The sequence below is a fragment of the Martes martes genome (genome assembly GCF_963455335.1).
Source record: "Martes martes genome assembly, chromosome: 6".
NCBI classification, from domain to species: domain Eukaryota; kingdom Metazoa; phylum Chordata; class Mammalia; order Carnivora; family Mustelidae; genus Martes; species Martes martes.
Window position 1 is genome coordinate 44,279,736 of NC_137893.1, and position 27,514 is coordinate 44,307,249.

A 27,514-nucleotide genomic window follows, 5' to 3' on the forward strand; every position below is an offset into this window, starting at 1 on the left:
GAGCCAAAGGCAGACACCTAACAACTGAGTCACGCAGGTGCCTCCCCCAGGATGTATCATTTCAACTACACTCTTTTTTTTTTTTTTTTTTAAGATTTTGTTTATTTATTTGACAGAGAGAGATCACAAGTAGACAGAGAGGCAGGCAGAGAGAGAGAGAGAGAGAGGGAAGCAGGCTTCCTGCTGAGCGGAGAGCCCAATGTGGGACTCGATCCCAGGACCCAGGAGATCATGACCTGAGCCGAAGGCAGTGGCTTAACCCACTGAGCCACCCAGGCAGCCCCTCAACTACACTCTTATTAATGAGTCATATTTAACCTCAACTTAAGCTAAGCTAATCCCAAAAACAATTCAGAGGAATTTTTTTTAAGGCTGTGACAATTTATTTAAACAAGCAAATATGCTTCACCTCCTCCTCTGTCCTAGAATTACCTTTAATTGTTAAGTTCACCATCCCTCAAAATGATGAGTATCAAAATTGACTATTTTCATGAGAACACGTTCATGAGAACAACAATGTTGCTGAGCAACCATAAAATGTGAGATGAAAGACTAAGACTTTAGGGGCAGTGTTCTCAGAGGCTGTAATGATCTACTTCAAGATTTATGTATAAACAAATCATAATTTTTATCCCCAAATCTTCCTTTCATCCAGTCATTCATCATTAACTAAACTCATCTACTTAGCAAGAGGCACACAGTGTTTTGCAGGACCTCACTGGCTGGAACAAAATGACAGGGACAAAAGCACAGGCTGCAGCATTAATGGGAAGCCAGGCATGGTGGCCGAACCTTTTCAGGCCCAGCAGGGCACACTAATTGACAGTCACACAGCAAGGCTGCAGGGGACCATTGGGTGCTAGAAGAGGCGGGTGGCAGTTAAGATGGTGTAGAGGCAAATCAGGAAGAACAGGGGAATGACTTTAGCATTTGAATGGAGGGGGTGGATTCCTTTGATTGTTTCTGTACTGTTTTGGTCACGCTTCATTCAGAGCTGAGTTTTTCAAAATGTGGGGCAGCAACAATATGAGGAAATTAATTTAATGGGTGGTATCCGACACCTTAAAAAAAAGAAACGGTACAGAACCAGGGGGCACTCTAGGCTCTTTGTGAAAGTTCAGTGTGTGTGTGTGACTCTGCATGTGTGTGAGACTTTGCATGTGTCTGCATGTGAGAGACTGTGTGTTTGTGTGTGTGACTCTATATGTGGTGTGACTGTGAGACTTGTGTGTTTGTGTGTGTGACTGTGTGTGAATGTGTGTGTGTGACTGTGTGGCTGTGTGTGTTTTTGTGTGTGACTGAAAGGCTCTGTGTGACTGTATGTGTGAGACTGTGACTGTGTGTGTGACTGTGACTGTGTGTGTGACTGTGTGTTTGTGTGTGTCTGTGGGTGGGTGCTGGGTCTTCATTTACAATGCCTTTCCTACTCTGAATCAAAGTCAATACAGCCTGAAGCCCCTGCGCCCCAGGACGAAGGGCCTGGAGGCAGACACCTTGTTCCCACCGTGTGCCCCTGGTTTCCGTTTCCGACACCGCCTCAGAGAAAAGCTAAAGGCTCCAGGGAAGGGTTTGTCACAGGTCTCACCCACACAGCTGGGACAAAGCTGGAATAAGGACAGCTCAGGTACGAGGCCCTGTCCTGCGTCGCCTCTTCTCCAGCCATCCATTCCAGACAGGAAGTCATCGTGACCTTTTCTCATGGGGTTGTTTCCATCCTCATTCTGCGGAGCAGGAAATCAGGCAGAGACAGGAGCCTACCGCCAGGCACGGCATGGCCAGCAGACAGCCGAGTCTCCCTCCATCTCGCCCCACGCGGCCTCATGACTGCCCCCTGGGGTGCCCCCTCCCCACCTGGCCCTCTCAGCCCCTCCAGCTGCCCTAGAGTTACTTAGGCGGCTCTCAGACGTCTGACTGTGACACTGCTCCTGCTAAGAAATTCCCGTCACTGTCCGTGCCTGTCGCTGTCCTGCCACATGTACCTAACGCCCGGGGGGCATAGGCGCTGTCCTCGTTGCTCCACAGACAGCTTTCTCCACAAGACAGTGCAAATTTCCTGTGAGGAACGTTAAGGGCCTAACCTACTGGAGTCTAGTGGGTTAAAAGTTTTTAACCCCCTACATGGATTTCACAACCACTCATGGGCGTCATCCAGTGTGAAATTATTCTCTAGCCTGTGTCTCCGAAGAGGCAAAACACTTACGAGCAGCATGAGGAAGGAGTCAAATACGGGAACACCAGGCTTCTTTCTTAAGGGAAGGCGAGGCTCACCCTGTGAAGGAGTTCACCAGCCTCCCGGTCTCACCGGTCTGTCTGCACCTGGGGGCGGCATCCACAGCGCTGCTCGCCAGGACACAGCTCTCTACAGTTTATAAAGTGTTCTCCCACACATCCGTATACCACCTCATGCCGTCTTCACAACATGGGGCCCTCGGAGTGTTCTCATCCCATTCTGAAGCAAAGCTAGGGGCTCAGGGAGGGTGAGTGACCTGCTCGTGGTCTCAGACGTGAATCAGGAAGGAAGACTTCGGATCCAATATTGTTTCTTTCTTTTCTTTTTACAATTTGTGTCTCTTTTTCTGATTGCAAAAGCAACACGTGTTCATTATTTGAAAATACTCAAAAGTGCTAAGAAGAAAGTGAAAATTGCCTTGTGCTTTTCTTTGTGGTAACGCCTTTTAACATTTTAAAAAAAGTTTTTAAATTTTACTTATTTATTTGAGAGCGAGAGTGAGAGTAAGCATGAGTTGGGGGAGGGAGAAGCAGGCTCCACACCGAGCAGGGAGTCCTACGTGGGACTCAATCCCAGGACCCCAGGATCATGACCTGAGCTGAAGGCAGTTACTCAGCTGACTGAGCCACCCAGGTGCCCCTCTTTTAACATTTTTGGGTATTTTTTTTCTCTTTAGGGTATTTTTTATTTTTGCTTTTACAAAAATAGGATCACCTTAGGTAACCCATATAGAGGTGGGCAAAGCAGCAACCTCTTCAAAGACAGGGGTGTTCCCCACCAAAGCCTTCCTTCCCACTGCTGATAAAAGTCAGTTACCAAGAGGTCCTCCTCCTCCTCTTTTCCTTAAAAGTCCCTTCAAAGCTCCATGTAGTAGTGGTGGGAGACAGGAGGCAGCATGGTAGGAAAAACTCACCAAGCCAGACTCAAAAGTTTTGGTACATTGTTGGTTCAACATAGAAGGGAAAAAAAGAGGATTTCTAGCTAAAACTGCCTAACATCAAGGAGAGAGAGAGAAGGAGGGAGAGAGGGAGGGAGGGAAAGCAGGAGGGGAGGAAGAGAAGGAGAGAGAGGGAGGGGAACGTGCATGATTTCAGGAGCATCGGGGCCTACGGCTTCCAGGGCATTCCTAGTGGTCCTAGTATGAAGAAGAGTTAGGACTTGAGCCCAGAGTTCCAGCTCCTGCTACCTGTGAACCTAAAAATCAAGTCAGTCACTTTGATCTGTGGAGGCCTTATTTATATTTTTGTCCCTACATTTTTTTTTAAAGATTTTATTTATTTGGAAGTGCAAGTGAAAGAGAGGGGGAAGCAGACCCCTCGCTGAGCAGGGCACCCCAGGCAGGGCTTGATCCCAGGACCCTGCGATTATGACCTGAGCCAAAGGCAGATGCTTAACCAACTGAGCCACCCAGGTGACCCTATACTTAAAATTTTTTTATACGACATGTTGCTTTTTGATATAAACTTTTGCCTCGGGCTCAGTAATCTTATTTTATAGTGTATTTTACACATGTATTTATAACATACATAAATAAATGGAATTGACATAATCATGAAACCAATAAATTAATATTAAAGACATTGATAATTAATATTAAATTAAAGACATTAATTAATTAAAGACATTAATTAAAGACATTAATAATGTCTCTGAATAAGATTTACACATTACTATGTACGTATATTACATATATATCACATTTTATAAAATATATAATATATATTATGCATTAAATAGGAGTAAAAATAATAACAGTTACAAAAGCAAAGAGATAAAGTTAATTATCTAGACATCCTGGCCAGTATAATCCTTTTGAAACAATTACCTGTATAAAGAAATGTGTTGGAGTGTCCTCCTACCACGATGTCCACACCCTTCACTTTCTGAGCAATGAGTTTATCCATTTCAAAACCAGAGTGTCCCAGTGCAATAATCTTGTTCACATTTAGAGTTTTTAGCTTATCGACTTCAGGCTGCAATGCAGCGATTTCATCTTCAAATACTAAATTCCTTCCTAAGAACAAAATAAGCAAAATGGACATTTATTAATAATTTTTATTACATTATTACACATACTAACACATAGAGTAAAAACACTTTTTTCTACTAAAGCTCTTACATTACTAAAACCAAAATGTATTTATAAATTAAATATAAAATCCCTAGATAGCCAATAAAAATTCACATCAATTTCCTTAGTACGTTCACTTGACATTGCCTTAAGTTAAGGTTGTGAATGATACTATGTTGCTCTAATGTAATCTCATGCTATGAGGAGGATTCAGACCTGGAAACCTATCCATTCTTTAAAAATGTGTGTTTAATACCAGATGTCTCTTAGTCATAAGATTTTCTGACCAAGATGTGGCTTGTACACATCTTGACTTGATCCAGTTCACTGGGCGTGGCTCAGAACGGCATTTATATCCAGCAAGCAAATTCATTCACAAAAGACAAAGGTTTTTCATTATTGAAAATACTCCTAAGAATTGTGTCACAGGCCCTAATAACAACTCTGGAAGATTCGTTCCAGCTTTTGCTGACCAGAGGCTACTTTAAAAATGTACACAGATCCCCAAGGAAAGTACTTTGTAAGAAAACACTCATTTTTAAGTCTTAGTTTGGTGTTTTTGTTAAAGTGATCTCTTCTAACTTATGTTACTTGATTCTGTGTTGTAAATTAAAATACAAAGATTCTTTCCGCTAAAAAAGTGTTCTTCCAATCGGACTTTCATTATGCCAAGGCAGAAAGTGCCTGAGCACATGAATGCATTGTACGATATGTAAGTCAAGTCATGTTTCTTGTACACCTTACACTTAGTGTGGTTGTATCTCAATAAAACCGAGGGGGGTGGAAATCCAGATGAGTCCGTCAAAGGCTTTGTTTGCCAGTTCAGGATAATCAGTCTTCCAACTTAAACTCTGTTGGCAACGAGTCCCTGAGTGTCAATGCCAACACACCCGTCGATACTATGCCTTGTTCATCAGGTAAGGCCGACATGAGCACGCCCTTGAGCTCTGGGTTAGAGAAGGTCTCAGCCAGACACTGCTGGCACGGGGAGTGTGCATCTTCTTCCCTGCTTACTCCCACTTGTAGTGGTAGCAGAAGACCACACCCTGGGGACAAGGCTGCTGGACATGACTGTGCGGACCCCCGGCCCAGTGCCATGCTGGGCTGGCCGTGCTGTCCCCAGCTCACAGGCGACACTGTCTGCCATGAAAACATTAAGAATGATCCACTTCTTGCTGACCACTCCAGGAAGTCCGGGGCTCCCTGCTCACCCCACAGAGCCATGTTACCTTCTCCAAGAGCTCCCTGAGCCTCCCTTTAAGTTGACAAGGTGCGCCCATCCCCTGCCCCACTTGCTGTTCCCCCTGCTGCCTAGCACTTACCACCTTCTGATGCCCCAAATATTCTACTCATTTATTTGCCCACTAAACCTGTGAACTGTAGCAGGCAGGGATTTTTTACTTATTTATTTTTTTGAGCGGGGGTAGCATCTCTGGTGCTAGAACAGTTGCCTACACGTAGGTACTCAGAGGGAAGAAGGAATGAATGAATGGATACTGAGGTGTCAGACGAGGCTACCATCCTCTGCTTTCTTCTGACTGGCAACAAGAAGGAAAACGTTCAGGGAAATGCCTCGGAGGACAAAGAAATATATCCTCCTAACACACTAGGAGCCTCTGGCGGATCAGTCATCACACAGACAAGAAAGGAAGGGATCTACTGCAGGATATCTTGAAGGGTTGCAGGAATTTCTAGCTAAGATAAATGAACTGTGCTATCATGCCTGTGGCACCCGGGCCACCAGGACTGGAGGGACGGGGCTGGATCGGGGCCCAGAGAGCTGCAGGAAGAATGCATGTGCTGGGCCTGTGGTCTTGGTAGAAGCAAGTGTCCCCAGAAACACTGCTCTGCCCCTCCCCAGCACTGGCATCTGTCCCTACACCATCCAGCCTTCCTCTCCTGGGAGCTGCGGGGAGGGCATCACCCCTTCAGATATGTAAGCCCAGGCTTTAAGGGCTAATCCGGGCTGCTCTCAGAGTCCTAGCAAAGGGGGGCTGATTTCTGGAGCCCTCGTGTGTGTTCACCCACAACCTCTCCTTTCTTATTGGTGACTATTCCAGAAGGGATCCTGCTTTTTTCCCCATCATGCCTGAACTGCTCGGTCAGTCATTCAGGAGGCCCTGCAATCTAGTCCTCACCCAGCTTTCTGCCTTCTCTGCTTGGAACCTCTGTTCCAACAAACTGAACTATCTGCTCTTTTGTGATCGTGGCCCCCATGCCTCCCTGCTCTCATGTGTTCATTCCAGAACAATTTACGGAGCTCTTCCCATATGCTGGGCACGGCACAGAGCCCAGAGCCGGGAAGGAGACAGATAATCAGGTCCCTGCCCTCATAGGGCGTACCTCCCAGCATGTGACTCTGATCTCACTGCTGGAATGCCCTTTGCCCCAGGATGTTCTGTGAGCCCTTGAGGGGGCCAGGAAGGGTCTTCAAGTCTCCAGGAGCTCCAAGCTGGCCTTCACTCCTTTCACTTATCCCCTGTTCCTAAAAGATGTTCCCCCACTCCCTGACTTTGTGACTCTCTTATGGCATTTACTTACATTTGATCTTAAAAGAATTAAAAACAAAAAACAAAAAACAGTGGGTAGAGATTATCGTGACACATAATTATTCAATTACTCAACAAGTCCACATCTTTATCTAATGCTCCTCCACTGGCCTCTAGACTAAGTTATGAATGTTCACTGAGAGGAGCCCTAGACCTTGTCCTCTGGCTTCTCAGGCCAGTGCAGGAAGTCGACAGGAAGGAACAAGTGTAATATGTTGGAGGGATTTTCTGTGGGAGTAGGGGACATAAGGCAGGAGCATTCAGGGGGAGCAGGGCCACGGACAACAGCCACCAGGCTGTGTCATCCCGGCCCTCCTGACATTGGCAATTGGCTTGTTAGCCGTTAGGTGGCCCAGGTCACTCAGCCATCCCCACACAATCCTTTGTGCAGAAAAGCCCCAGGAAGCTGGAGAGGCGCAGGGGTGGGGGGCGCCCTTAGCCCCAGGGGAGAGCAGGGACTGCCGCACACAGTAGGAGGAAGAGGACCACGGCCTGAGATTGTCAGCTGGGGCAGCAGATGGGACCACACACTTCTTAGAAGCGCTCCACAGTGACCTCAACAACAGCTATAAATATATATATACACACACTGTATGAAATATCAAATATATAAGATATTTATATTAGGATATATATATACCATAGGGCCTTTCAAGGATATGTATTCCTCAGAAAGCCAGATACAACAAAGTCATTAGAAGAGATAAATCATGAAAAGGGACAAAGGACAGTTAACTAATCATATAATGGTCATACTAGAAAAGGAAATATAAGGTTAAGTTGAGATAAAACCCTAGCTCTGGGCTCTCTGACCCCACAGGAAAAAGGGCCATGAGTTATGTTTCATTCTCCAGCAAATGACTGTGTAATGTTACCACTGGGTGTGAACAGCTTTCTTGCCCAATTTTGAATGCACTGCATTGAACAAAGATACTGTCAGCAACGTTCACTGAACGAAAGAGCAATGTCTTTAAAAAGTGATTTAGAATAACGTGGAGGCCACCAGACTGGTTTCATCAACGTTGTCCTAAGGACACTGCTCACCCAACAGCCCATGTTATTCCTGCTTTTACCCATGGCCCATAAAAATCATTCCAAGCTCTGATTTAATACATCTAGTTGCAACCAGTGGGTGCTACGAAAGTAGAAAATACCTGGATTGGAGAGAACAGGGGTTTCTTTTGAAGTATATCCAACAATCCCCACGACTTCATCACCAACAGGAAGAATTTTATATGGCAAATACAGTCCTGATATTTGAGATGCTAGCGGCCCCTTTGCTTTAATATTTGCACTCAGAATTGGAAATTTGGCTTCTTTGAGGAGTGGATCAATCAGTCCTTCTACGCCATTATCAAATTCATGATTTCCCAGTGCCTGGTAGAAAGGGAAAAGAACAAGAATTAGGTACACTGGAATTTCTAACAAAAACATACTGTAAAGAATAGGGCATCAGCCCAGTGGCTCCCAAACCTGATGGGGCTCTAGGAGCTGACCACATGACCTCTGTCATCCTCATGCCCAGAGATTTTACTCAGGGCCTCTGCGGTTGGGCCTGTGGACACACAGAGCATCAGGTGCATTTGGGAATTGCTTCCGAGGTCCCGCACCGCCTACCCAAGGTGGCGTTGATGCCTAGAGGGGTCGCCTAGAAAGCTGGCTGCACCTTCACCGTCTTGCCATCCCCAGGTCTGGGAAAAGTTTGGGAATCTCATTTCCTAAGCTCTGCCCAGCCTTTCCGCGTTCTATTTTCTCTCATAAACCCACATTTCAATCTGCCCACCCAACCCTTCCAACGGCCCATCTGCTGGGAGAACCATTAACATCAATAGGAGTTTAGCAAAAGGCAACTGGAAATTGAGAGCGTCTCCTCATCCCGTCCCCCCCTCTCCTCGGTCATTCCTCCCTTATGCTCCCACAACTCTTTCTTCCCAAGGACTCTGGTCCTCCAATTCTTCCTGGAAAATGAATCCCCAAAGGCCAACAAGAGATGGCTTTCTCCACATTGTATAGGGTGGCATGGGTCTCCTCCTTTGAGCAGCTCTGGGCTGCCCTGGGTTTCATTCCCAGCAATTCCACATCCCAGGAAGATAGGGATTGGGCAATGTTGTGGGCCCACTCTGAGCACAGGGCTTGGTGGGGGGTTGGCACAATTTAAAGGTGCCATTGCCTCCCACTTTCTTTGCTCTCTCCCTGTCCACGCTACTCCAGGAATGGCTACTGGGTCCAAAACACTGCTTTGACATCTGGCAGCTTCCCCCAGAGTAATATCAAAAAACACGGCATTCCGCCGACCTCCCCTGAAAAACCTCCATCCCTTTCGATCTTGGCCTCCTAGCATCAGCTTATCTCCCTCAGGCACCTGCTTACCTGCTCTGACAGGCTGTTCACTAACTTAGGGCTGAAACCAGTGAGTCTCAAACTTACTAAAAATCACACCTGATTCTGTTTTCACTTTGCTGGTCTTCTGGGAGCAGACCTGGAAGTGCTGGCTGGTGACCCGTCAACCGAGATTAGGGTTCTCCTGGATTCTCTCATGGGCCCCACTCCCTTCCTAGCATGTTCCACACCCTGCACGTGCAGCCTGTTCATGGAGGCCTCGCCAGACTGCGTGCTCCCTGAGCCCCCGGGTCCTGCTGCCTCCACCCTGCTGAGGGCTACGGCCCCTCCCCCACCACACAGGCACTCCGTGGGCACCTGTGCCCCAAAGAATAGTGCATCTCATATCCTCATGCATATCTTTATACACACAAAGCAACACAATGTCTTCACCTTCACACCTGTCTCCCTGATGAAACACAGAATGTGTGAATTCGCCTCTTCCCCCACCCTCTGAGTATCCCCTCATTTTTACTTCTTCCTCTGAACTGATGACTTCTCTCTTTACTTCTTCCTCTGAACTGATGACCTCTCCCTTTAAGAGAGGGTCTCCTGGTCTTGGGTAATTGTCTATCTTCTCTTTAGAACATCATGCTTTCTTCCTGTGGTGAAATCGGTCTCCCTTATGAGATCAGAATGAACTATGTTGCATAACTGTGGAGTCTTAAAAAGTGCACATTTCTCTCATTCTTCAGGGACGATTATCCAATGGGTCAGCCACCTTGCAGTTTTTCACGGCATTCTGTTGCTGGCACTCTGCAACCCCTGGAGTTACCTATTTAATTTCCTTGTGGCTTGTTTGGCATCCCCTCCCCTGGCTTGAGCTAACACCCTGAAAGTGCTGACGGGGGTTCTCTTTTCATGTCTCGGTGGGGAGAGGAGCCCTGCTCTGGGTGCTCACGACTGAGCACAGATCGGCTGAATGGCCCCCTTCACAACCACATCTCCCACTTGGAAGTGAACATCTGCAGTCCTGACTTTCCTCCTGACCAACGGTCATGTGGACGCTTCCCCACAAGGATTCCACAAGCAACCACATTCACCATGCTCAAAGGCCCTTCCTCTGGGATCCGCCATTTTGGCCCAAGGTGCCACCATATAACCAGTCAAGGAAGCCAGATACCCCAGAGCAGCTGAATGCCCCCCACTTGCTCTCCCTCATCCCCCACCAGCATTGCACCTTTGCCTAAATGTGCTGTTCCATCCACCCCCCGCATGCATTCCTCTCCCATTCCCTCCTGGACCACTGCCACAGCCTCCTCACTGGTATTCAGCTAGCACCATTCCCCTCTCTAAACATTCAACATAGTGCTGCCAGAAAAATCTTTCTAAAATGGAAAGTTTATCTTGTCACTCTCTACCGTAAGGTCCTACAGCAACTCTCCACTGCTCGTGGGATAAAATTCGACATCCTGAGCTTCTTGAGCCATAAGGCTCTTGGAGATCTGGTCTTGCCTTCCTCTCCAGCCTTATTTCTAACTAAAGTCTGACTTTAGTCTGCTAAAGTATGAGACAACCAGGCAGGGCTGTCTCCACCAATCATGAGCTCGACCGGACCACACTTATAAACCAGAGCTTCCTCGGGAAGGGCAGTGAATAAAACAAAGGTTGTAATAAAAATTAACAGCATTTACTAAGTACTTCCCACATGCCAGCATCATGCAACGTGCTTTTGTTAAGAAAACCTGGTTTTAGAGAGGGGGACAAACCATAAAGACTTAATCTTGGGAAACAAACCGAGGGTTGCTAGAGGGGTGGGGGGTGAGAGGGATAGGGTGGCTGGGTGATGGACATTGGGGAGGGTATGTACTATGGTGAGTGTTGTGAATTGTGTACAGACTTGTACCCTGGGGCAAATAATACATTAAATATTAATTAAAAAAAAAAGAAAACCTGGTTTTGTGCTGTGAGATTGGCACCATTACTGTTATCATTTTAGAGGTGAGAACAGATCTAGAGACACTGAATGAATTGTTCAAGGTCATGCAATTAGTAAGTGGTAAAGAGGGGATCAGAACCACTTTCTGTTTGACTCCAACCTTCTTAACCTCTATGCTTGGATATGAAGAGATTTGCATAAGGTCTAATAGATAGGGAGCACTCAGAATAAAACCGCAAGTACCGGGGCGCCTGGATGGCTCAGTGGGTTAAAGCCTCTGCCTTTGGCTCACGTCATGATCCCAGGGTCCTGGGATCGAGCCCTGCATCGGGCTCTCTGCTCAGCGGGGAGCCTGCTTCCCCCTCTCTCTCTGCCTGCCTTTCTGCCTACTTGTGATCTCTGTCTGTCAAATAAATAAATAAAATCTTAAAAAAAAAACAACAAACAAACCTCAAGTACCCGCAGTTTTCATGCTCTCCCTCATCTTTGTGCCTTTGTATATAACAGGCTAATGATGATTGGTTGATTGAAATACAGATGAATAAAATTGAGTAGAATAGAATAGGATTATTCCTTTTTTATACCATGACTTTACTTTCTATCCAATCAATGGCTTTAGCTCCTGAAGTCTGATGATCTTTCCAGAAGAGATATTTCCCAAGAACACTTCATTGAGTTCCCTCTCTGAGTTGGACGTACTTCCTCTGCTCTGATGGTCCCCTCTGCAGCCCCGCACCTGCCCACCCAGTCTCTCTGGCGCCCAGCAAGTCCCTGGAGCAGAACAACAGTGCACCCCTAAATGAGCAGAAGAGTCTCTGACAAATTTCTTTCTTCTAGACACAGCCAACCTTTCCTACAAAAATTCCTTTGCCAAAAAACACCTTTTTAAATTCTTATTTTCTTTATAAACTCAAGTTCATTTCCCCACCTTGACTCTTTCTGACCTGCTTTTCCTCCACTGCATTTATCACAACTTCATTATTCATGAGCTCTTTGGAAGAAGGAGGCCACCACTCACTTGTGTAGACCATGTTCCCTGCTGGCATGCAGCAGGTGCTCGAGAAATGCATTAAACAGGGTTGCCTTGGTGGCTCAGTTGTTAAGCGTCTGCCTTCGGCTCAGGTCATGATCCCAGGGTCCCGGGATAGAGCCCTGCATCGGGCTCTATGCTTGGCGGGAAGCCTGCTTCTCCCTCTCCCACTCCCCCTGCTTGTATTCCCTCTCTCACTGTGTCTCTCTCTCTGTCAAATAAATAAATAAATAAAATCTTAAGAAAAAAAAAAAAGAAATGCATTAAATAAAATTTTTAAAAGTTTTTACTCTCACTCCAGTTAACATACGGTGTTATATTAGTTTCAGGTGTCTGATATAGAAATACATGGATTCTTATTCATTTTTATTATTTTTATTAACATGACAATACCTCAGGAAGAGTCTAAGAGCACTCAGAGCATTGAAAGACAGACCATCTTTCCATGTTCCTTTACATCTTACGGAGCATTTGTAGCACAGACATAAGAAAATTTATGCAAATTCATACTATAGTAATCATTCTGCCTTTTTTGGTGCTCTCTGAAAATTCCCGTACCTTTCCTTATGTGTGCTTGTCAATTTTTTGCTGTTCTGCCCAAAGCTTCCCTCATGACTGTAATAACCAACCCGGGTCTGACCTAACCTGTTACTTGCCATTAATGCTATAATCCTCACATCAGGCGAGTGGTTTTATTCTGACCTAAATCATATTCTTATGCTCTGTCCCTATTTTTATTTTAGCTTTCCAAACGTTTCGTTTCTCATATTGGGCTCATTCACTTACTAACCCTATTCAGTCACTTGTTCCAGATTTATGACAATCTTTGTGTTTTCATCATAAACACTAAATTTCACCAAATGCACTGTTCTGTAATTTAAGGCAGCCGAGTGTCCCAAAATGACCTTCTTCAGTATCTCCAACATCAAAAATCACAGAAATTTAATGTGAGCCTCCGGTCTAGCCATGGCGCCTCACCTGCACTGCTTTCTTAGTGCAGATACCTCAAGCACTATTTAAAAAGACAAAAAGAAAAGAAAAAAAACTGCTGCTCTTCCATGAAAAAAACTTTCCATCTAGCCCAGCCCAACATGTTCAACCACCTAAATTGCTGAATCGTTGCTGTCCTTTAAAGCTAAACACAAATGTAAGGACAGATGGAGATCCGATTCTTCGGTGGTTCTTATTAAATAAATGCTTGTTAAACCAACTCTGAGGAATAGAGTCTGATTTGTTCAACACCTTCCTGCAAGTGTCTGTTAATATTTACATTTGATGTGGATAATTTGTCAAACTCTAGCGGTTGCTTTGGAGAAACGCTCTGTGGACTAAAGATAAATCCCAGAGGTTTCCCAGGTTCTATGAAGCTGCCATGGAAGAATGAAGATATTCCAAGACTTCTGGCTCCAAATTTCTCGTTGGATTATTAACAACACCCTGCAATGAGGAGTCAGGGAAAGCTTGTGTCTACTCAAGGAAATTAATTTTCCATGCTTGCCCTAAGGTAATCATTATGTGCAGCATCTATTTATTGTTTTGTTTTTTTTAAGATTTTATTTATTTATTTGACACAGAGAGAGAGATCACAAGTAGGCAGAAAGGCAGGCAGAGAGAGAGGAGGAAGCAGGCTCCCCGCCGAGCAGAGAGCCCAATGCGGGCCTCGATCCCAGGACCCTGAGACCATGACCTGAGCCGAAGGCAGAGGCTTAACCCACTGAGCCACCCAGGTGCCCCAATTTATTGAGTTTTAACAACAATAAAAATATACCTTCAGTGACTAACAAATGTTAGAGGCATGCTTTCAAAAAAGAGGGAAACATCCTTTCTGACTCATCTTTCCTTACCATGTTGCATGTCTAGTGTGGCTGGAATCTGCTACTGAATTCAGCAGCCACACTGACGGGCTGCTGACTGACCACACTGTCCTCTGGGCCTCTGGGCCAACCCTAACGTCTTTTCTTTCCCAAGGCTCTTCCTAGGAGGAGCTGCTATTGATTCATTTCCTCCTTCCACCTGTAAACAAATGTGTCCGTTGGTCTTGAGGCACTGGTCCTGAACAAGTGGACAAGCAGAAGAAATAATAAGAACATGCCTCAGGCTGAGAGTGGGAGAGAAGCTTTCTGATGTCGGAGTGGGTCTGCCTGAGCCCTGAAGCTGGCGGGGTCTGCAGACGGGACCCAAAAGTCGGTGGCCGTCTGACAGCCTTCTGTAAAGGTCTTTCATTATCCCGTAATGTTTTGCTTTTATGGAGAAATCTTCCCTTTCTGATCTCTCCAGTTACAGCTGAGTGATCAAAGCAGTAGACAATACATACTATTAAATAATATGTATTAACCAACCCCCATCATTCATTTAAAATATCTCTGACACAAGAGAAACATTTGGTAAATATTTCCTGAGTATATGAACAAGTAAATAAAGAATTGATGGGTGGGGAGGAAAGAGCCAGAGAATTAATTCCCAAGGCTGGCGCCATTGGCCTTTCGCCCCGGGCCGGTTGCCACCAGGTCACCTAGAACTCTGTCCTAGCCTCTTCGTGTCTCTGCGTGCCGCAACAGAAAAAGATGTTACAAGACACAGGTGTGCTGACCTCTAGCACCAAACTGGTACAGGGCTCTGTTTTGAAAGCCTTTCACGAATGTTCACAGCAGCCACAGTAATAATGTGAGCAGGAAACTTGGCCATAAAAGGCAAGGAAGCTGAAAATCCCTGAGACCTGAGAAAGCCTCACAGGCCGAGAACCTCTCTGGTGTCGCCTCACACAGAGCCTACCTTCTTGACTGGGCTTCCTGTCCCAAAATAAATAAAGCTGTGGACAGGCCACAGTGGCCCAGCTCTGGTGACCTCCTGGTGCAGCATCCTGGTGCAGACTCTACCTGCAGCAGAATATTTACCCAAATGTTACCAGAAAATTTAGATTTTTTTCCCCGAGATTTGGAATGACCCCTCTCCCTCTCCATCCCAGGCCTGCCCAGCTTGAAGCCAGACACTGACAGTGTGTCTGCCGGGATGGGGTCCCTGGGGCAGATGCTCAGACCCCTCCAGTCTCTTGTTTCAGGGGACATGGTAGGGAGCTGCCTGGGGGTGGTTTGGGGGCCCCTCCCTTAGGTTCCCCAGTCTTCCCTATCTGCTGACCATTGGCGAGGCCCCCACCCAGACCAACGGCCAGCAGACAAGGACACTTACCCCTAGTAAGCTTGTGAATGAGACACCTGTGAGGATGCATGTGGTCCCAGGTGTTGGAAAAGAGCTTCTGCAACTCCCAAGAAACACCCAGAGAAGCAGCAAACCACCTGGGCAGCCCTCCCTTGGCCCCCCGGGCCCCCCATTACGGCCAACCAGCCATGGAGTTGCTACTTGCTCCTTCACCATCCCCCTGCCTTCTCCACCACACTCCCATTGGCCCCTCTGCTTCCTCCCACTGCTTCCTCACCTCTCGCCTGGACCTTTCTGGAGTCCTCTAGTCAATCTCCTGGTCCCCAGGCTCACAAACCTCCTGCCCATTCCCCACAGGCCACCAGAATGCACTTCCAAAACTATGCCCTCGACTGTTTCTAGCTCCTGCACTGAGTTCCTCTGAGGCCTCCTGCTTCCCACTGAAATCACAGTCCTGGCTCCCCAGACACCACAGCAGCCCCTTTGTGACCTCCCTGAGCTGGTTCACGTCTCCTGCCAAACTTCAGGGGCCCTCAGTTCCAGGGACACCGAAAGGCCCATGTGATGAAGAGTTTTGGATGCAGTCCCACGGGACCTCCCTGCGAAGCCCCCTGCGTGACCTCCACTGTAGACGCCGGGTATCAGCCCCACCAGAAACGCACGTCTCTGACAGCACCTGGCCTTGCTGCGGCCGTTGGCTCACATGTCTGTCTCCCAGAGGCAGGAGGGGCAGCGACTCCCCCTGTGTCCTTGCTGACACCAACCAACACCGGTCGCCAGAGCCCAGCAGCTGTTTACTCCAACCGGCTCCTTATAGATAGGCTCCACCAGACTCTGATTTGGTATGCGGGACATTAAAACTTTTCAAAGGTGGGGGCGCCTGGGTGGCTCAGTGGGTTAAGTCACTGCCTTCAGCTCAGGTCATGATCCTAGAGTCCTGGGATCGAGTCCCGCATCGGGCTCTCTGCTCAGCGGGGAGCCTGCTTCTCCCCCTTTCCCTCTCTCTCTGCCTGCCTCTCCACCTACTTGTGATCTCTGTCTGTCAAATAAATAAATAAAATCTTAAAAAAAAAAAAAAACTTTTCAAAGGTGGCAGGACTAAAAAAAAAAACCTTGGTAAACAGTTGAGCAATATCTTGTGAAATGAAAGAAACCAAGCTGTTCAGAAGCAGGTGAAAAGGTTAGCCAACTGCCTCACCGATCCTACCAGTCCCTCTCTAAAAATCGGCCTGCTCCTCTTCTTTCCATTTCACTAATATCATACCGGCCTTTGTAAATTGTGAGTGAAACAGATTTTCAGAAAAAGTTTGCTGAACTGTTTTGTGTGTCGAGAACATTATTTAGATGTCATGATGGCAGTTAGGGAGAAAATGGAATTTTTTAGTCTCTTCCCATTGGAAAACTGCTAAGGAGACCAACTATGTGGTCTATCCAAGGACATCTATATCTGAATTAGAAAGGGAACATTTCAGAGCCTCAGCTTTGTTCACGGAAGACTCTAAAAATTACCAGGGAAATTGACATAAGGGGATTTCAAGAAGGAGTTTTTTTAAATACAAAAAATATGACAAAAAGAGAGGCTGATTGTTAAGACTCTCATGCTACATGGCCAGGCCCTGTTCACATATTGACTCATTTAATCTTCACAATGCTATTAGGTAGGTGCTACTATTTGTCCTTTTCAGAGATGGGAAACTGAGGCACAGGGCCCCAGCAATTAGCAAGGGCCAGAGCAGAGGTCTGAACAAGGGTAGGGAGCCTTAAGCATCCAGGGCCTTAACCACTCTGTCATTGTGCCCATAACGGAAATACCTGGAGGGGATGGATATCACTTGACTAGTTTCCTACAGGGTTCTAGAGTGCCAAGTAACAAGGGCTCAGTCCTTGTCCTCAGGAAGCTGTCAGGGCAGACGGGGGCAGGGCAAGACATGGGCACATCCATCCATACATGCATATGTAAACCACATGGGGACCACAGGGAGGGACGTGTGAGACAGCCCACCAAAGATGCGGGCACACACTGCCCAATAGGGACCAAAGGGGTTCAGAGTATGATCCTCCCCTCCTCAACGCCGGTCAGGAGAGGCTCACAAGCAGATGACATCAACTGTATCAACAGATGAGGCAATGAAAACACAAGGGTTGAGGAACTCAGATGTTCCAAGTGAAGACAAGAAGCATGAATATACCAGAAAAAGGAAGGAAATAATTGATTTAAGATGTGGAGGAAAATGATTTGTTCTAATCCGCAGAAATCAATTGCAATGTCAAAAAGCCATTTGTCAGAAATCTGCAGCACAGGTATTTAGCGAGTTATCTGCACAGTGGCTCATCCCACTGAGGCCTGGGGCTTGCAGCACACTCCACGGTGGGAGAGTTACAGGGAGAGCCCGACTGAGTCCACAATGGGGCTTAGTTGCCAGTCATTCAGGGAGACTCAACAACCACCTTAAGAAGGGGTGCTTACAAATTAGGTTTGGTTGAGTTGACCCATTTCTGGAGTTGTGGACCATTTCTGGGGCGGGTTGTGCTCCCTCTGACCCCATAGTTGTGGGGCATTTTGGTCCTGGCAGGAGAATGTGGCCCCTGACTGAATGACAAAAAAGATTCCGGGGCTCAAGCCAGCTCACATACACTTCAGTGTTTGTTGAAAGACTGAATGAACAAGTACTGAACAGACAGCATTTCACGTTTTCCCTATCAGATGGAAAAAGTTACAAACTCTCTATGCAAAATACATATAACAATATTACATGTAGCAACACGGGCTTGCCTAACTGGGCTCCATGCAGGTTGAACTGTATCTCTGAGGGGCTAGAGAGCTACAGCCAATGTGTGGTTTATGTATGGCATCAATTATTCAAGGGAGGGAAAAGATGTGTCAAGAGAATTTTCAAATTCTAGGTACGTAGTAGAAGGAAATCGACATGGAAGGAGTTCATGCAGGATTCAGATGTATTTGTGGGTGACCTGCAGAGAGCTGCAGGCTCAATGTGTGATTTGTTTTGGTTTTGTTTTGTTTTTTTTTTTCCTCCAATTTTTAGTTAAGGAAACGCAGATGCCAGAGCAAGGACAAGATGAGCTAAGAACCCGCCTTTGCTTCCTCCCTCTGGTGCTTGGGGCTGGCCTTACGCAGCCCTGCTCTGGTGTGGAACTCACTCAGGAAGAGAGGAAGTAGAAAGGCCATAACCACAGCCACAGGATGGGGTGGGGGCCATTGACATCACTGAGGCTTGGGGATCCACAACCACCCAGACTGTCAAAACTTCTGAGGTCTAATTGTTTTTGCTACTGACTTTCCTTGCCCTGAAAAAAAAAAAAAATACCATTTTTAAGCTTCACCAAACTAACATTGCTAAATTGCCTTTCTCAAACCTGGGCTTAGTATTGAAGATAATGTAATTCTGAGAGTTTCTTTGATGTGAGAGACTTTGAAAGTCTCTGAATGGATGGTGACTTCTCTTGGCTCAGGATTGATTTTCTGGGGAAAAGAGGAAACATGCCCACTATGCATTTGGGCATAGAAGACACATTTATGGGCTTGACGTTGTGTCTTCTGCAGACCAGATCTTTGGTTCTTGAATTCCCATGATCAAGTGTTAGAATTTCAGTCATTTATGCTTTGCTTATCCCCATCCTTCACTGGTCTTGCCCAGACTCTCTATGTGGTCAAGAAGGGCTAAACCACGGTGCCTGGGTGGCTCAGTGGATTAAGCCTCTGCCTTTGGCTCAGGTCATGATCTCAGGGTCCTAGGATTGAGCCCTGCATTGGGCTCTCTGCTTGGCCGGGAGCCTGCTTCCCCTTCTTTCTCTGCCTGACTCTATGCCTACTTGTGACCTCTCTCTGTGTCAAATAAATAAACAAAATCTTAAAAAAAAAAAAAAAGAGAGATGGGTATATTTTGCATTATGGATACATTATGGCTGTGGGGACTTGAGTTCATGCACTATATCCTTTGGTAAAAAATGCTTTAAAGAAATGGTTTTTTTGGGGCACCTGGGTGGCTCAGTGGGTTAAAGCCTCTGCCTTTGGCTCAGGTCATGGTCTCAGGGTCCTGGGATTGATCCCCGCATCGGGCTCTCTACTCAGCAGGGAGCCTGCTCCCCCACCCCCAACCTGCTTGCCCCTCTGCCCACTTGTGATCTCTGTCAAATAAATAAAATCTTAAAAAAAAAATAAAAAGAAGGGCTCAACTGGGCACTGCCTTCTATCCACCAGATAGCAGGTTTCTCCCTCACAGGTCAATTCACTTGGCCCAGCACTTAGCAGGGAGCCTGGAGTGTGTAGTGCTTAGTGAATCTAAATGACTAAATGATTAAATGGGCCATAAAGACAACAGGCTTGAAACTGGGATCATCCTCCTACCAGTCCTTAGGCCATCATTTTCTATTACATTTTCTATTTTCTATTACTGTAAGGCCCCATCCACATCCTGGGAACCTCTTTATCTGGAAACAGGGAAGGTACCCGGAAGAAGACCCAAGGAAATCTCTCTACAAGGAATTCACTGTCATGACAGTAACTATGGGGGAGACATAAGAGAGTTGTCAAGCAAACTTAGACTTGGGTGTAAAATTAAGTTCTGGGGCAAACCAAGTCATACTGGCAGATTTGAAGGAAGACAGAGGGCAGGGCAAGGCCTGAGCTGCTGGGTGACATGCAACATGCCACCCTGTCCAGATCCCCCATCCTACAGATGAGGAATCCCCTCCCCAAACTCACATAGCTAACGAGCAGGAGGAGGCAAGCAGGAAAACCCAGGAGTCGTGATGTCCTGTCCGAATCTCTTTCCACTGCCCCTGTCTGCCACAGGTCCGCAGGGTCCAATCCTGTCTAGAAAGCTCAGAGGAGCCTTCAGACTGCATTTCTGTGCTGCAAATAGCAGGCTTCCGCTGTCAGGGGGGTAAGGGTAAGTAGAAGACTCCATGCTCCTGGGTGGTAGTGGCAAACCCTCCTGACTCTCCCGGTATACCTGGCTTGAACCCTCTTAGTCATCTTTTGACTGCACCCTCTCCTGAGTCATCCCTGTCCCCAGAAGGTGAGCAGGGCCAGCACTTCCTAATGCTTTATTGTGAGCTGGCCTTGTGCCAAGCATTTCCCATGAACTATGGTGTCCTTTTGACCCCACAACAACCACACAACAACCTCTGTGGTGAAGGCTGTCATCATACCCAGCTTATACCTGTAGACATGGAGCCTGCGTGAGATTAAATAACCTGCTCTGGGTCCACGGATTTTAAGTGAAAGGGAGGGGACTTGATCCCAGGCAGTCACTCCAGAGGTCATCCTCTTAGCCAGGCTCCATTGCCTACCCCATGAAACCTTCCCATGGACTCAGACTTTCTTTCCCTATCACCATAGGTCAGGGGCCATCTCACCCTAGACCACTGCCAGCCTCTTCACCATCCTCTTCTCGGGGGTCTTCTGCCTCCCACCCATTTCTGCTCATCCTCCCAAACTGTGATTTTCTTATGTCACTGAGAGGTTTTTTTTCTCACACCAACCAATTCTCCAGATCTCTGGGGTTACCAACTGGCTGTCCAACAATGACCCCCTCCACAGGTTTGATAATTTGCTAGAATGACTCACAGAACTCAGGAAAGTGCCTTAGTTACTATTACTGGTATATTATAAAGGATACGACTCAGGGACAGCCAAGCAGCAAGGGCAAGGTATGCAGGGGGCTGAGGGGTAGTAGAGCTCCTGTGCCCTCTCTGGGCACACCGCCCTGCCAGTACCCCAGTGTGTTTACCAAACCAGAAACCATCTGAACCCCATCATTCAGGGGGTTTTTATCACATACACATAGTTGATTAAATCGCTGGCAATTGCCGATTAATTCAATCTCCAGCCACTCTCCCCTCCCAGGAGGTTGAGGGGAGGCAGAAAGTTCCAATCCTCTAGCTGTGGCTTGGATTTTATGACTCCAGTCCTCCTTCTGAAGCTATCTAGTGGTCCTCAGCCATCAGTCATCTCATTAGCATACAAAAGACTCTCATCACTCAGGAAATTCCATGGGTTTGGGGAGCTGTGTGCCAGGAACTGGGAATAAAGACGAAATACCTATTTTTTTTATTATACCACAGTCACCCTCTACTCAGAAACCTCCAGTGCCTCTCCACACCCCCACCCGTGACAACAGAGGAGAGCCCAGACTTTTCAGGATGGCCTTTCAGCCATATACAACCTCATCTCCCATGGTTCCTGTCACCTCAGCTCTGGTCCAGCCTGGTCCAGAACCTTGCAGATTCCTGCTTCTGTATCTCTGCCCCATCCTCCTGCCCCTTCTCTCAATCAAAATATTCCACTGAACTGAAATTGGATCAAAACATTTCTTAGGATGATTTGTTTAGAAATGTGTGGAACCTCAGAGATGAGCTGGTTCAAAATTCTTATTGCATAGATGAGGAACTGGTGATCCAGAGAGGGGAATGGTATAGCCCCAGATTACAGATTTATTATCTCTCAAAACGCAGAGAGAACAGTACTGATCTCTGGATTTCTGGTGATGAGTACTGTGGGTAATAAGCTTCAAATAAGAAACACTTATGTAAACTATCAAAAGCACACATCACAAGGCAAAAAAAAAAAAAAAAGACGAATTCGATTATACCAAATGAAGGATTTCTATTCAGTGAAAGACACTGTGGATTGAGTTCAGAGACATACATAATCAGAAGATATTCACAATGTCTAAAAACTGCTCACAGATCAATAACTAGAACTCCTGAAAATCACAAAAACTAGAGTAAACCTATTTATTTATTTATTTTTAAAAGATTTATGTATTTATTTTGGAGTGAGAGTGCACACACATGCATGAGTGGGGGAGGGGCAGAGGGGAAGGGGACACTCTACTGAGTGGGGAGCCCTACCTGGGGCTCTATCTCCCAACCAGGAGATCATGACCTGAGCCAAAACCAAGAGTCGGGGTCTTAACTGACTGAGCCACCCAGGCATCCCTCATTTATTTATTTAGAGAGTGAGAGCAGGCATGTGGGTGGGGGAGGGGCAGAGGGCGAGAGAATCTCCAGCAGACTCCCTGTTGAGCACAGAGCCGGTTGAGGGGGTCCTCTGTCCCAGGACCCTGAATCACGATCTGAGCAGAAACCAAGAGTTGGACACTTAAGTGACTGAGCCACCCAGGTGCCCCAAACCTAATTTTTAAAAAAGACCAAAGGATGTGAACATGCAATTAGGGAAAAGGAAACTCAAAAAGTCAATATGCCAAAGTCCCCAGTTATTAGAAAAACACAAGATCAAATAATGAGATGACATTTCTCCTGGAAAGTGGGATAATGCTGCAGGATAGGGGAGAGGATCAGGGGCTCCACATCTGTGTGGGTGTGGAGACTGGGGAGAACAGAGCACTCCAGTCACTCGGGCAGTCCTTGTTCAAAGTACGGCTACACATCCCTGTGGCCAGCAATTCTGCCCTTGGCTGTAGATCCCAAGGAAACCCTCCCAGGAAGGAAGTGCAGGAAGCTATTCAGAGAAGCTCATCCTAAACCATCACTGGAGGAAAGGATGGTAAAATCTGTGAAGGTCTCTGGGCAGCATGATGCAGGGTATAAACACAGAGCCGACACAGGGTGACCTGGACAAGCGGGTTGAAAACAACCCGCTTAAAAATCAGAATCAAGGGCGTCTGGGTGGCTCAGTTGGTTAAGCGACTGCCTTCAGCTCAGGTCATGATCCTGGAGTCCCAGGATTGAGTCCCACATGGGTCGGGCTCCCAGCTCCACGGGGAGTCTGCTTCTCCCTCTGACCTTCTCCCCTTTCATGCTCTCTCTCACTCTCTCTCTCAAATAAATCAATAAAATCTTTAAAAAATAAAAAAAAAATAAAAAGCAGAATCAAACCTATAAATACAGAGAATAAGCTAACGGTTGCCAGAGGGACGGGGTGTGGAGTTGGGCAAAACGGGTGAAGGGGAGTGGGAAATACAGGCTTCCAGTTGCTTTATGAAGGAGCTGGGGGAATAAAAGCATGAGTACAGTCAGTGTTACTCTAAGTGTTTTTGGCTGTACGGTGACACACAGTAGCTACACTTGTGGTGCACACAGCAGAACATAGAATCTTGTCCAATCACATTGTTGCACATATGAAACTAATGTAACATTTTGTGTTAACTAGGTTAAAAAAAAAAACCATAACAACAATCAGTTGAGGACAAAAGAAACAGAATGATCTGGGCAATAGAAGGAGTTACATAATTTAAGATCATAAGACAGGGCCCTCACTGTGATAAAAGTTCTGCAAGGACAAGCAGAAACAAACAGGAACATCAGAGTGGTCGCTCCCGCAGCAGGTGGGGACTGTTGATGAAAGGCGATTTGATTATCGGTCCCCTGGGTGATTTATGGCAGTCACAGTCCCCACCCTGCCCCGGGGGCTCAGGCACCGAGTAGTTTACTGGGGCTGAGGCTGTGGTCTTACGGACAGCAAGCGGGCTCAGGGGACCAGGGCCTGCTACAGAGGATGCCGCCCTACTCCCGGAGGCTGTCTTCCTCCCAGCGCATCTCCATGGTGGGAATCCCATCTCCTGAGATGAATCTCTAGGACTGTGTGCTCTCAAGGGTATTCACAAATCCACTCCATGAGTAAACACTATGAATAGGTTATACAGTGGGGCTTAGAAATGATGTTGGGGGTCCCGGGAGTGGGGGTAGAGAATGGCAGGCAGTCGGAATCAGATAAACTGACTGTAAAACCCAAACCTTCCCTTCCTCATGCCTTCTACTTATTCCTCCCCCCCTTCCCCACGCCAGGGCACCCAGAACTAACTTTTCCTGGGCACGTCCTATGACCCAGCAGGGCGCTAGGAATTTTTACATTTGTTATGCACTGCTCACAAAAATCCTACACAGCGGGGGTAGGGGCTATCCCTATCCTTTCCAAGTTAGGGAACAGGAAGCTTGGAGAAAGGAACCCAGGAACCCAGGAACCCAGGAACCCAGGAGCCCAGCCCAGCTCACACTGTAAGTGCCGTCCTCCTCAGGCCTCGGGGGACACTCATCCTTCCACCCAGACAGTTCCACCAACTAGTGGCTTCTGAAGTTCTCCCTCCAGAATTTCCTGCCTGGCAGCTGGGTCTAGGGGGACTCCGGGCTGGCCCAGGGACCTTCAGACGCATCAGAACTGTGAGCAGCGCTCACTGGGACACACAGGTCTAGAAAGTCTATACCACCTCTGAGGCTCCTGCTCCAGGGACCTCCTGGGGTGAAGCCAGATTAGAGTAGCTTCTCTTTGCACTCTATACTACCTTGAGTCCTTAGATGTGGCTCCTCTAGCCAAGCCCAGTTTCTAGAGAACTGATGAGGCCCCTCGACGACTGTTTTCCACCCAAACCAGAATCACCAGCTTCCTGGAATTGAATATGTGGTGAGTGAGTGGGTGGAGTGGGCCAACACTTAGAGCAGAACAGCAATAAATTCCCTGAGAGAAGTATAACATAAGCAAAATGACAGTGAAAAATCTCCGTAAAACAAGAATACGGCAGAGCTTTATCACATGCTAAAGCATAACACGAGTACATTCTATGCGGTCAAATCATGTTTGTCAAACCCCAGAATGGCACAGATGCTGAGATACTATCAGAAACGTGGCCATCAGACTCCCCCTCTTTACCTCCTGTCAACATTATATAGCAATCTATTTTTTCCTCAGGTCCCAGTCCAATTATCTTGAGTGAAACTTGAAAGAAAATTATTCCATCCAACAAAAAGCATTCTAAATACTTCCCAGTGGTGACGCGCTGTAACTTGCAGCAAATTGTTCCAGCCTCACCCAGAGTCCTATCACAAACATCTGATTGGATGATTAACATCATGGGCTCAATCCGACTTAAATAGGAAAACATGAGGACTAGGGAAAATGAGGAATTCTCTCTCTCTTTTTTTTTTCATCAAAAAGAGTTAACATAGCTGTGGAGAAAAGGGTATCACAAAGAGAAATTTTAAGAGTAGTAATTTGTATGTGAAATCAAAACAAACTCACATGATGTTTATTTTACCCTTCTGGGAGGAAATGGAGATGTAAACTAGTAACAATTCGATTCAGTAAATATTTGTTCTGACATTACTCCACACAAAGCATCAGGCAAGTTGGACTATGGAGACAGAAGAGATGGTACAGGGGTCCAGACAGATGCTGATGAGTCCCACCCCCAGCACCCATGGACTCAGGAGTGTAGGGATCTGCTTGAATCCCTGCACTTTCAGTGTCTCTGATAACCCACAACCTTACTATCAGAATGGAGAGGAACTCCCTCTGCCCATCTCTCATCTCTCCAGGATGAGTTTTCTTGTTGGTGGAAAAAAACAAACAGCTCTACCTTATCATCCTTTCCTGTCCTCCTTTCTCCAGGCTTCCAGGGAAAAAAATAACCTCTGTGCTGTTTTCATACCAAGTGTATTGCTAATCCTCTGTATCTCAGCCTGGACCACACCTCTCCTTCCCTTCCTCTGGACCCTTGCTCTCTTCTTCCTCTTCTAAAGCTCTTAAGATTTCTTGCCCCCTGTTTCTCCACAGAAGCCCTTTACTCTAGGATTTTACGCTGGGTTAAACTTGGGTGGTGGTTTGATGAAAAAAACCAAACCATATATATGTTTTGGTCATATTTATCAGTGCATACCCCCTCTCTGCTCATTTTCTAGAGCAAATAAGGCATTGCTTTTCCCAGAGCATTTGGGAGCTTGGACTTAAACTCCCGCATGTATTTCAAGGGCTTCATCCCTTCAGTTAGACTCTCTAAATCCGTGCTGCCAAATTGATTTTATAAAAATCCTTTGAAATACTAGTGTTTCTGCATTTTCATTCTCTCCGGATGTTTCTTTTCTTCCTTTTTAAAAACCTGTAGAGTAGTATCTGGTAATAATAACTAACATTTACGGAAGCCATGCTATGCACCAGGAAACCCCCTGAGGTAGATAAGTTATTCCCATTTTATAGAGGCTGGCACTGAGGCACAGAGAGACTAAATAACTCGCGCACAGAAGAGAGCGGAGCCAGGACTCTACCCCAAGCTTGGGAGCTTAATCAGGCTCAAGCTCCTACATCTAAGGAATCTGGAATCCTTTTTTCTTTCTTTTCTTTTTTTGGGGGGGGGAGGGGGTGCAGAAAGTTGACTTTGTTAAAGAACGGAGATGGACCTGTGGTAAGATCCGTTCTTACCGTGTCTCTCTTTTGGAACTGGTGACCAGGACACTCTACTCAACCTCTCTGACCCCGAGTTTTCCCTCCACTAAACCCGAAATAAAGCATTCTGCTTCTGTCCCTGGTCCTGGGTAATTGCCAACGCTCCCACGTACGCCCGCTGACGCCCTCGGAGGTAGGTCTGAGTCCGTCTCCGCCAAACGAATCATCCAAGGGACTTCTCTGTCTGCATCTACCTGGCACGCCGGCCAGCGTCCCGCTTTCTCCCCGCATCGCCCTGAACCCCGTCCCAGGCTGGCCACCCGGTGCCACACGGTCGGCTGCTCCTCCGCGCCGATTTCCCTCTCGGTTCGGGACTCCTACCCCCCCGGCTCGACAGCCGGCCAGCCGCCCTCTTACCATGGCATCGTAGCGCAGGGCGTTCATGAAGTGCGCCACCTCGGTGCCCTTGTACACGGTGAACCAGATGGTGCCCTGGTACTGGTCGCCGGCGTCGAGCAGCAGCACGTGCGGCTCGGTACGGCGGATCTGCTGCACCTTGGTGAAGAGCCGCGCCACGCCGCCCACGCAGCGGCTCGCATTGACGCATTTGCTCGAGTCCTCGCTGGTCTGCTCCAGCCGGCTGTGCACGTCGTTGGTGTGCAGGATAGTGAGTTCCCAGGCGCCGGCCGCCGGCCACAGCAGCGCGCCCAGCGCGAGGAGCCGCAGCGCTGGGGCTCGTGCGGCTCCGGGACCCATGGCTGCGGCGTGAGAGGGGCGAGCGTGCAGGCGGGCCGGGCGAGCGGCGGCGAGTGGCGGCGGGCGCGGCGGGAGCGGGAGCTAGGCGCCCCGGCCGGCGGGGCGGGGCGCGCCGGGGGCCGGCCTCTTTCAGGCGGGAGGCCGGCCCCACAGCCGGGCGCACGCCCGCGCGGTCACCCGATCCGACCCTGGCACCGGGGGCGGCCCCGGGCGCGCCGGGGCTGGCGGCTGGCCTCCGCTGGCGGCAGCAACAGTGGAGAGGTTGTTCCCGGCGGGGAGCGGGCACTGGCCACGGTGCCGGGGAGCCCGCCACCCCACAGCTGG

At 47.5% G+C, this 27,514-nt stretch overlaps 1 protein-coding gene across 1 annotated transcript in view; it reads right to left on the reverse strand.

The window, feature by feature from the left end:
* NT5E (5'-nucleotidase ecto) overlaps window positions 1-27,294 on the reverse strand; it is a 49,344-nt gene extending 22,050 nt beyond the window's left edge. The window contains exons 1-3 of the mRNA XM_080806445.1: window positions 26,852-27,294; window positions 8,005-8,227; window positions 4,056-4,244 (exon numbers count right to left, since the gene is read on the reverse strand). Coding sequence (XP_080662571.1) covers window positions 4,056-4,244; window positions 8,005-8,227; window positions 26,852-27,190 — 751 coding nt within the window. The 5' untranslated portion in view covers window positions 27,191-27,294. The remainder of the gene's footprint in view (window positions 1-4,055; window positions 4,245-8,004; window positions 8,228-26,851) is intronic.
* Between the last annotated feature and the right edge of the window lie 220 nt (window positions 27,295-27,514).